At 43.0% G+C, this 11,042-nt stretch overlaps 1 protein-coding gene across 1 annotated transcript; it reads right to left on the reverse strand.

The window, feature by feature from the left end:
* Window positions 1-8,736: 8,736 nt before the first annotated feature.
* On the reverse strand, window positions 8,737-9,786 carry PtA15_6A606 (uncharacterized protein; the record flags this gene model as incomplete). Its single annotated transcript, XM_053170329.1, has 3 exons — window positions 8,737-9,163; window positions 9,245-9,554; window positions 9,738-9,786. The coding sequence occupies 3 exons, from the start codon at window positions 9,784-9,786 to the stop codon at window positions 8,737-8,739; spliced, it is 786 nt and encodes a 261-aa protein (XP_053021531.1).
* Between the last annotated feature and the right edge of the window lie 1,256 nt (window positions 9,787-11,042).

An 11,042-nucleotide genomic window follows, 5' to 3' on the forward strand; every position in this document is an offset into this window, starting at 1 on the left:
GGAGTGGTTTTGAGATGTTCGCCGGGGGTTTGAATCCTCGGCGGCGGTTATTTTGTTTTGAGGGGATGAGAGGAGTGATCTTAAAGAGAGGGAAGGAAGGGATCTCTGAAACTCTGATGAGAAGATGATTGGCGAGCTGCACTCGAAGGTTTTGAACTCTTGAGATAGGATCTCTGAATCTTGATGGTCCGTATTCTGGGGATCAGAATGCCATGCCTCCCCCATCATCCAAGTTCGGCGAACTTGGACTCCGGGAGAGCCACATGTCACATGTATTTCATCACATCCTCCGCGCGCTAGGCGCGCACACACACAAACAAGAGAAGCAGGAAAGGAGAAAACAAAACACAATGAAACAAGGAAACACAGTGATATGAGGCAGAAAGAAAAGAACCAAAGAAGAACAAGGGAAAAGATGAAAGAGAAGGCAGAACACACTCAAGGCAGACAAAAACAAAAAGAAGAGAAAGAAAACAAACCAGAGAAGAAACCCACAGCAGATGCTGTGTTAGGACCAAGAAAAGTGAAGGGGACTGGGAAAGAGAGAAAAAGGTGGGATGGAAGGATGGAAAAGGAAGGGGGAAAGGAGTATGGAAGAGAGGGGTGAAAGATGAGGAGAGATGGGGGGAGGATGAATTCTTGAGGGTCTTGAGGATCTTGATGTTTTTTGAGACTTGAGGAATGAAATTAAAAGCTGTACTCTTGATGACAATCCTGGCGGCGGCAATGCTTCTGACTATTGGTATGACTGAATCTACTACCCGGTGGCCTGGAACCAATACTCAAAACAAACTTAAGAAAAAGAATCTGATGCTCTCTATTGCTGAAAATACGGTTAAACTGAGTATGCAACATTTCTCAGTTCCAATCAAGAAGCTTCTACTCCCAGAAACCTGGGTTGTTTTACGTGGCTTGAAGGAGAATTGGTTATCTTTAGTTCCTTGCGCGCAACACAAAGAAGTAGATCGCTCAAACGATGAAGGCACTGCTGTAAACAACACTGACACCGCGGGTGGCACTGATCGTGAAAATCAAAACACAGGACAAGATAACCAAAAGAATACTGAGAACGATACTAACAACAACAAAGACAACAGTTCTGAAAATTCTGCTGATGAAAGCAGAGAGTTGTGAATGTTTCTTAGCATTTCTTTCTGCACCAAATTTTATCAACTTTATTTCCTATAGATATGTCTTCCCCAGGAATTATACTCCTATTTGTGCCTGAAAAAACCAGTATATCAGTGTGGAAACTAGTCCAAAAGCACTGTGATTGGAATGAAATCTTATACTCTTTTCACGTGTCTACTAACATTTGGAGGTCTTGGGTGAAAACCCATACATATAAAATCTGTTCTTTTTGTTTTGCTATCAGATGTGCTACAGGCAACAGTGAAAGGCTACACTGTGCTACCAGAAGCGCCTGCTTTAGCGCAGCACAGCGGTTACCTGCTACGCGCCTATCCCAAAAAGCTGTAGTGCAGCACTAAGGCTACACGTAGCCACAGTGGTCCACTGGGCTTAGTAGGAAAATTACTGATATCTTTATGGCTTGTATGTTACACATCCAAAAAGTCTAAAATATTCAGGATTATTTCAATCCTGTATATTCTCCGTGCCCTGCAATTTTTAGCAATGGTGTGGCTTCATAAAATGAGATATAAGGGATGCGCTGCGGTCTTAATAGTAAAAAACTGGCTAAGTGGATATTTTTTTTGTTACATGTTCCATAAGTCCAGAAACTTCAGGAGAGTGAAATCTATGCATATTCTCTATGCCCTTCAAATTTTTTCAATAAGTCTACTGCAGAAGATGAGATATGAGAGGTGTGTGGTGGCCATAATACCTACTAGTGCGCGCCCCTTATATATCATGTTCTGATTGTGTTTTATTCCTGAAAATTGTAAATCACAGGGAATTTACATAGATTTCACTTCCCTAATGTTTTTACACCTATAGGACATGTAAAAAAAAAACTATCCACTTGCCAGAGTTTTCCTATTAAGACTGCCGCACATCCCTTATATTTCCTTTTGTGAAGTCACACCATTGCTAAAAATTTCAGGGCACGGAGAATATGCAGTGTTGAAATAATCCTGAAAATTTTAGACTGTATGGATGTGTAACATAAAAGTTGTAAAGATATCAGTCATTTTCCTACTAAGCCCACTGCGCACCCCTAATTTCTCCTATGTTTGTAGGCCCTCAATAATTATGGTTGTGTTGTAAATCATAGCAAAGGTTGAACTTAATTATGGGGATTGTTACAGAGTTATTTTCAAACAAATGTAGGTTTGGTGAAATAAGCACTGACTTGAGATGTTTTACTAAGCTAAGCGTATCACTCCCACCATAATTGGGTGGAGGATATCTAAGTCAAATGCACATAATCACTCAGTCAATTTGATCTGGGTTGAATCCAAGTTCTATCCCAGTTTAAATAGCATAATATCAACCTGGTCAAATATGCTCAATTATTCTGCTACTTAATGTTTCTTGAAGATACCCTAACCCAATTTCATGATTCATTTGTTTTAAGAATTTTTATGAAAAAATACCCTGGAGCATTCAATTTGTAGAGTGCCTCAATAAACATGGTGCCACTGAAATATTTTAGCTTATGTTATTGGAACTTTTCATCCAACTTTCTAAGTGACATATAAACATCCTTTTGGGAAGTTTTATAAAACCACAACATATCAATTGCAATTACAAAATTATGTCTCAAAAAACATGAGGCACTAAATCAACTGTTTACTTGGAATTCAGTATACCATGACTTGTGGCTGGTATCTTGGTTGAAACATTTTCAACTAATTTGGTGATTTTCAGTGGCACTGATTTTTTAGCAAGCAATCCACACATTTTAATCATATAAGAAAGCATAAAATTAGGTTGGATATCTCACACAAAACCAATGAAGTTGTTTATTTCAAGCATGCACCTTTCCAGTGTCCCTGTGTTGGCTGAGGTTTACTTGGCTTGATTTTATGATTCCAGGTGGCAGATTATTTCTGTTGAATGTTTCTTTAAAACAATCAGTCACTGGAAATTCAAGATTAGGCTGATAGTTATGTAATTGGAATAAGCTGTAAATTATTCTTGAAATAATAAACACAAATTTTTTATCTATTCACAAATCTATGATCACTATATTTGAATCTAGCATTTAAGTCTGATAGATTGAAAACATTTATTTTTTTGTGTAGCAAGGATCTTAATTTAGTGAATAAATTTAAATATAATCACAAGACATGATTCACTCCAAAATTACTGTGAGGATGTGGATAGGAGTAGAGATGGCCCCAGTGGACCCGGGTACCCTTGCAGGACCAGGGTAGTCCTGGAGTACACCGGCCGGGGACCTCTGGCAGGCTGGGTGCGCCGGCGGCACACCGGCGGTACACCCGGGTGTTGGGCGGCACACCGGCGGTACACCCGGGTGTTGTCATTTATTTACCCGCTGCTCTTCAGGTTTTTTTTATCATCATTGACCTCAAGACATCGTAATACCTCAAGAATGCCACCCAAACGTCTTTATCAATTCCACTGAGGTTCGCAAATGCCACAGCTTAAAACTAGATCACAAAGAGCTTACCATAAGAAAAAGCAAAAGGAAACAGCTGCCGAATTATCAGACATTGTTGCAACTAGCGTCCCAGTCCCGCCCGCCAAAGAGATACCGGACAAGACCCCATTAGGTTATGACAACAACCACAACGACTTGCTGGAAAACCAAGACCACTGGGAAGATTTACCTGACAAGATGAGACCCAAGGAAGCTGAAGCACTTTGACAAATCCAATCGCATCATCAAGCCTGCATTCAGCAGCAAAAGATGAAAAACTGGAAAGATCTCATGCAATCGCTATTACCCGCCTACCTGCACTTGAAAAAAAAAAACACAAAACTGGACTCAGGCATGTTTGCTTGACAATTTCTCCAAGGATCTATGTGATTGTGCCGCCAAACAACAAAGTCTTAAAGAGGTTGATCTGATTGATCTGATGGGTACGTCAAACCATTTTCAAAAACAAAATGACATCAAGCTCTGAGATCAAATTCTGAATATGTGCGGCAGGACAAAGAAGAATCAAGATGAGGTTCTGCTCGTGCATTCCAGATTTGATTCACCTGTTGGCTCATGGTTATCTGTCAAGCACTCCTGTTTTTCCGCAGATAGCTTTTTCTCTTCGGCTATTGAACTTTTACGATCTTCTATGGAACATATGCAACGCGCAACTCACCCCATTTACTGAAGTCATGCAACGGTGGAACGAATCAAGATCAATAAAGTTGTCTGTCAAGGAGACAAACAAGGTATGATTCATATTATCTCCTTCCTCTTCCAACACAAACTGATTATGTTTTGATAGCCCCGGGATTTACAAAAATGCCTCTCAGGTTCAGTTGATGTGTACAGGTATTTGAAGAGGTTGGAACAAGATTTAATCCAGACAACAACATCAGTCTCTTTGCAAGATGTTTTGGCCCAACTGTGCCCCGCTTGTTTTGGAGTATCTGTTTTGCTGACAAACAAATAACAACCAGAAGACTCCAATCAGGTCTACATATGCCTTGATGGTAACTTCCAACATCGACATCATGAGAGAGCTTCAAAAAATCACCTGCCACTTCAAACTCCAAATCTATTCATTACTCCAGACGAGATAAAGGCTACGGATGACGAAATATTAACCCACGAGAGAGCTCAAAAAAAAACTCAAAAGGCGGTAAGGTCTTTTATCTAGCACATTTTTGTAACGCAGAGAATGCATAGACCCTGATCAGCTTGGGCAAATTGGTGTTTATAGAAAGATAGATGTACGGAGCAGCACAAGGCAGCTGATGATTGCCGCAATGCAAGCACGTGGAAGGGATGGGATGACACGGGTCTGTTTGGATGCTGCTGTTGACATGATTCAGTAATCTATTTTTGCAACATCCACAAATTGGGTGAGGGACGTGGTCTACCAATGTCCATACTCAAGCGTCTGCTGCTATCTGATCTGAATCCAAATATCCAATTCGGAGTCCTATACTATATTGGCTGTACAATGGGTAAATTCTTTGAGTCTTGGAAACTTGACTGAGCATCTTCCCAGGATGAAATTTGCCACAGCAGTCTTTCATTTGTATGTTCATGACTGGTTGTGTCAACTAAAGTTTAACCCTAGGTACAATGATGGATGGGGCCTAACCGATGGTGAGGGAATGGAGCGTCTTTTGTCCTATAACTCTTGCCTTGTGGGCCTGCTGCGACAAGCAACACGTAATCATCGACTTGGGGCACTTAATCATCACAATTTGTTCCACAATTTTCTTGGAATAGAAAAACTGCGTGTGTATTTTATTACCCTTCAACTATAAATTGCACCATACTATAAGTTAATTCATTCTTTAGTTTTGACTTTGGAAAGGAAAACTCACCACACTTTTATTTGCCAAAAACAAGCCCAAAACAAACTAGATGATCTTCTTCAAAAGCCAAACCCACACATACGCGGCACAAACTTTACCGAGGCTTTCTTTTGAGAGCAATGGCAGACTCAGCAAGACTTCCAATTCAATAAAAATCAGGAAGAGATCATACAGCAGGAGGAGCAAGCTCAGTTCTTTGAGCAAGGCGAAATGTTGAAGGGGCTTGCGTGCGTTAACAAAAACAAAAAATTCTTTGCTAACTTCTCCTTCACCTTTTGACATTTTTTATTTGGTGTAGTGAGACTTTTGTCTTGGGTTTGCAAAGAGGGGCTCACTCAGATCCCACTTGAATGATCAACCTGTTGCGCTATTTCCGATCACTTCTGGCCGCGCAGGATGCAGAGGCCAAGAAATTAGGCTCTCACTTTGGATCTGCTGAGCCAGAGAATAGTTAGTGATATGCTTTTAGTGAAATGCTTCTCATCTGCCTTTGTGTTATTATGGAAGAAAAGGTTTCAACTGATATTGACCTGCTCTTTCTGTGCAGAGGAACAACAGCGGAGACTGGGGCTGCTTTGGAGTGCTAAAACTGCACTTTACAAAGCTGCTGTTGAGATACAGGGAGAAATGCAACCCTTGCGCAATTCAAAAGCTCGTGGAGAACGGCTGGGGACTGTGCTGAAGGAGAAGATTTTTGATGCCCTCAATTGCCGGAAAAAAGCAGTTATAACGGTGTTGAACACGTTCTTAGCCCGGCGTACCGACTATCTAGAGCACCACTGTTCCAAACAGCTCGATCTGCCTGAAAACGCCCCAATTGCCTACGCACAATTTACGAAGATCCCTCTTGATGACCCTTTTTGGAACGATGGCTATATGTGCCTATTGAAGGACCCATGGGCTCTTGATCCTACTGTACAAAACGGAATTCATGCTATGCTGGCGTTGGACCGTTCTAAAGAGGAGCTCATCAATTGAATATTGAGCTCCAAAGGACTGTCTCGTGGGGGATGGCTCATAGAGATCAGCTAAAATCTCGTATTGATGAATGCGTTCAAGGTACATTTTCTCATCTTTTTTTAAATGATCTTGATTGAATTGACTGACACAATTAAAATCTCAGGACCCTTAAGTGACAAGCTGAAAGATGCTATCAACAATGCGTTTGGCGAAGATGGTCACGGCGCCATGACTTTGCTAAGTGGCAAGAGTTTACTAAGGGACAAGCTGGAATTGTATCAACATCAGCACAAAGCTCTACTTATCACATGGGCCGGTGTGGTAGACGGAAAAGTGGAAAAATAAAAAGTTTTTTCTATGCCACATAATTACTCATATTAGACCTCAAGATACCATAAAATGGACCCAGAAATGGATTCTACGGCCAATTTCATTCCTAGTCACCACTGGAAGCACCCCTGGACCCCCTCTAGTGTGGAAGTTACACCCCACCAAACACCTATCACACAGCCAGCCCCAGTAACCCAGCTGTCACCTGCTTCAACCCAAGCTTCACAGTAGTACACATATACACATCACAGGATACAAACATACATCTCCCTGTTAGGCTACACTCATTACATATTAACTGCATGCACTCCTTTATATACATAGTATGACATCATTTACACTGTTTCTGCAGCCTCAGACTTTGTGTATACACTAATTACCCCTGTATGACAGCTCATGCAGTCTACTGTCACCTCATGCATGCGTTAGAAGGTTCTTTTGTATATTCTGACATCATGTATGCACCCCTGGCATATTTAGAATGTTCTGTGGTATATTCTGACACCATCCATGCGCCTTTGGGGGGTTATGACATCATTTGTATCTACTCCCACCAGCTAAAATCCCTCACCCTGTTGTCTAGATTAGCTGAAACCCTAACCCACAAGCCCCTTTGGGGCTCCACTTTTGTCTATAAAAGGAGCTCTCTCCACCCCCAGTGGCCTGCTCCCCAGTTTCTCACCCAGAACTCACAAGTCACCCAACACTCATCCTCACTCAAATCCTAAAACCCTTATAACAATAAATCAACCCTTATAACAAAGTAATTGAAACACTTACACGTTGCCAGTCAAACAGATTTCATCTGGAACAGACCAGACCCATCACTTAATAAAACTTGCCAAGCTGAGCTTGGTGGGTCTTGTTGACTGATAACAGAAGGGCAGAGCTTGCAACTCCATCATACCCTTCACCATTCAGCAAAAGGGTTTCATTACCACTTTTGAGTCTTACACCGGAACCATAAACAACATGCTAGCAAAGCAATTAATACAGCGCAAATTCCTACCAGACATGTGGTTTGCCCCAATTGAATTCCTTGAGTCAAATATCTGTAACGAGCACATCTCATCGGGCCTTGATCTGATCTTGGAAGAAGAAGTACTCAATGATCAAGACTCAGATGTTGAATCAGGTGCATCGGAAGATTTGACTGAATCACACAGGATTGAAATGGCTGACAATGACAATGAGCTTATTGACAGTCTCAAAAGTAGCCATGTCATTTGATCTTTCTCTTTTACATCTGATTGTCCTCTTTTACTACTTTTCAACCTGGCCCTTGTTCTGTGTTTTCTTCTTTGTATTACGGATCAAGAATAACTAGAGGCCAAGGCGGCTTTGCCGCTGAATATTCATGGGCCACCAGCACCACCTTGACCAAATGCATCTTCTTCAAATCATCCTTCTAGCCTATTTTCTTATGCTTAAACATGATTGGGCTAACCTCTAGTAACAGGGTGATTAAAAAGTAACTTTTGCAATGTGGTCTCAGAGAGGAAAATATAAAATTTCTTGCAAGTAGATTCCACCTCAAGTTGGCACATCACAAATTTTCACACAAACCTGAAACTGTGCCACATCAGTCATATTTTAGTACCAAAAAACTTTAAAATCTTTTCCTCTTCAGAAAGCTTGAAGCAACCATTTTAGTCAATTGTAATTGAATCCATTGGCTTGATGGAATGGAACTCAAGAATAAAAGTACTGAGGAAAGGATGCTCAAATAGGAGTACTTGGGAATTTAAAATTGGGAGAGACAAGAGAAACAGAATATCAACAGCTAAGAGACTCGCCAAAATTAATACTTATCAGCACAAGGAGGTGTATCAACATACTTAGCCAAAAACAGGTTTATTTCTTTGAGGCTACCAATAGAATCACATTGATTACATAATAATTTTTGTCATTGTGGTGATATTTCAAAAGATACCAGCTAATACATTGCAATTACTATAATTTTTTGCAGTGTTCATCAGGCCCACTCACCCCTTCATGGTAGTGTTATATCAAAACTCCCTTTACTTATACTATCATAGACCCTTTGCCGCGCGAGTTGACGATGTGGGAGAAGTCGGTGCTCTCCCGGGGCGGGATGGCGGGCGAGCCGGCGCGGGCGGGGTGTAGGGGCAGATGGGCGTTTGAGCGCAGCTTGAGGTCCTCCTGCTTGGTCAGGTCGGCAAACGAGCCCTTGCAGCCAGCGATGATGTCGTTGGGCGCATATTCCCTGGCTGCAAAGACGGCAAGATGGGTGAGTTTGTTGTATGGCTCTGTGGAGGCGCGGCATTGGGCGAGGAGGTCTTGGAGTTCGTTGGGCTGGATGCGGGATTGCTGGCGGGGGGACTGGGCTGCGGGGGATGGCAGGGCTTGGCGGCGCTGGATGTAGCGATCAGTCTTGCAGAACCTGATCCCGCACTTGGGCAGGAACAGTTGGAGATAGAGTCCGATGTGTCTGGGAGTCGCAGAAAAGATGGTGAGCACGTGTTCAGATAGGGATTTTCAAGGGAGCTGCTCACTTTCCTAGCCGGGGGGCTCGGCGTTGTTGAGGTAGGCGATGACGGCAGGCAGTCTGTGGAGGGTGGCTGTCAGCAGCTGCTTGGAAAGAGAGAGAGAGTGACTGTCTGTCTGTCTGATGCGCGTTGTGGCCTTGGTGATGTTTCTGAGCTGGGCGGTCTGGAGCTGGTGGATGATCTGCCTGAGCTTGTTGATGGGCAGTGTGCGTGGGGTGCGGTAGTCTGGGGTGAATTTGATGGTGCGTTTGTTGGCGTGTGGCCGCAGGAAGCAGTCAAGGATGTCGCTGGCGGGATGGGTTTTTTTTGATGTTTGTTTTGTGACCCGAGAGGCTGATGGAGACAAGGGACCAATATGGGTAAGATCGTCACAATCATGTGACCAATTGTTTCATTCTTTCTCTTGATGATGAGGGGCATTGTCGGGTCTGCAGAACTATTGGCGATGGTCGAAAAGATTTCCTAAAATTGAGGCAAGCTGGTCAATAAATTTCTGTCAGACGCCCACGGCCGTACGGCCGACAAACCTGTTGTAGTGTTCGCGCATGAGCATGCCGGCCTCCATGACGCTAGTCTTGACACTGAAGTTGGTTGCGCTTGTGCAGCCATTGAGGATTGAGCCAAGCTTGGGGAACAATATCTTTTTGTGAGATTTGCTACAACGTTGCAGACGAGTCGAATGATACGCTAGGCAAGTGAGGAAGTGAGGGTGGTGACAACGGCAAGGGTGAGTTTAAAGTGCCTGGCCTAGCCGAGTCAAAAAAAAACTGCAAGTAAGGCAATCAGCATGTTGGAAACAGGTTTACTTGACAACGTTGTTTAGTTTGATGGAATACCAATTGAAAGATATTGGAAGTGACGTACGGGACGAGTGTGGCACAGGTTGAGGGTAGTGACAACGGGTTGGGCATAGCAACCAACGTTATGGCAAGGCTTGGCGTGGGCTACAAGTGTGGCAACCAAATGCAATGGTGGTTTTGCCATACCTTAAATAGAGGCTCCGTTTGGTAGTCTTGTTTCCCCAGGGCGATTGGGGATGCTGCACTTCCGGCTATCCATTGCCCTCAACCCCTCCGCTGTTGCACGTGCACAGTTTGAGGGGCAAAGAGTGGGCCCCCCACTGGTCCGTGGCCTTTGCTGCGGGCTGGGGGCCTTCACGTCCATCCCTTTTGACCTGTGCACTTGACACAGGCTGGGGGGTGAGCCTGTGGGCACAGCATTGCTGATGTTGGAAGGCTGGGTTGAGATTTTTTTTTATTTTTGTATTCTTATTTAGTCTGTTACTTGATTTTTTTGTAAGGGGGAAACCCTTGATTTTTTTTTCTTATTTTTATATTTATAGGGGGAACCCTTGATCTTTTTTTTTTGTAATTTTGGAAAAACTGTGTCTTTAATAAACTTGGATAATCATATTTTCGAGAAAACACATGTGAAAAATGAAAGTGCAAAGGAACAATATGTGAGACCAGTGGAAAATGGGAGTGCACACAAACAAACGAGTGGGTGAGATTGATGTGTTGAAAAGGTTGATATTTGGGCTGTTGTTGTTCGAAACGGTTCAAGGTGGAGCGAGATACAAATAATGCTGGAGGAGACAAGTGACCAAGCCATAATAAAAATAAAGATATGTTATGTACTAGATGTCACAGGTTCTAGGTTTGGATTTGGAGATTGCGGGTGTGGGCTGGGTTATACTCCAAGTCTGGGGGGATACATTACAAGGATTCCGGGATCGGGATTGGGCGCGGGATTATAGAAAAAATGGCAGCAAGCTGCATTATAGGGCTGCCCTCGCATCCACAACCTGCTCCCAGCTCTACA

This window comes from Puccinia triticina, chromosome 6A, assembly GCF_026914185.1.
Source record: "Puccinia triticina chromosome 6A, complete sequence".
Taxonomy (NCBI): domain Eukaryota; kingdom Fungi; phylum Basidiomycota; class Pucciniomycetes; order Pucciniales; family Pucciniaceae; genus Puccinia; species Puccinia triticina.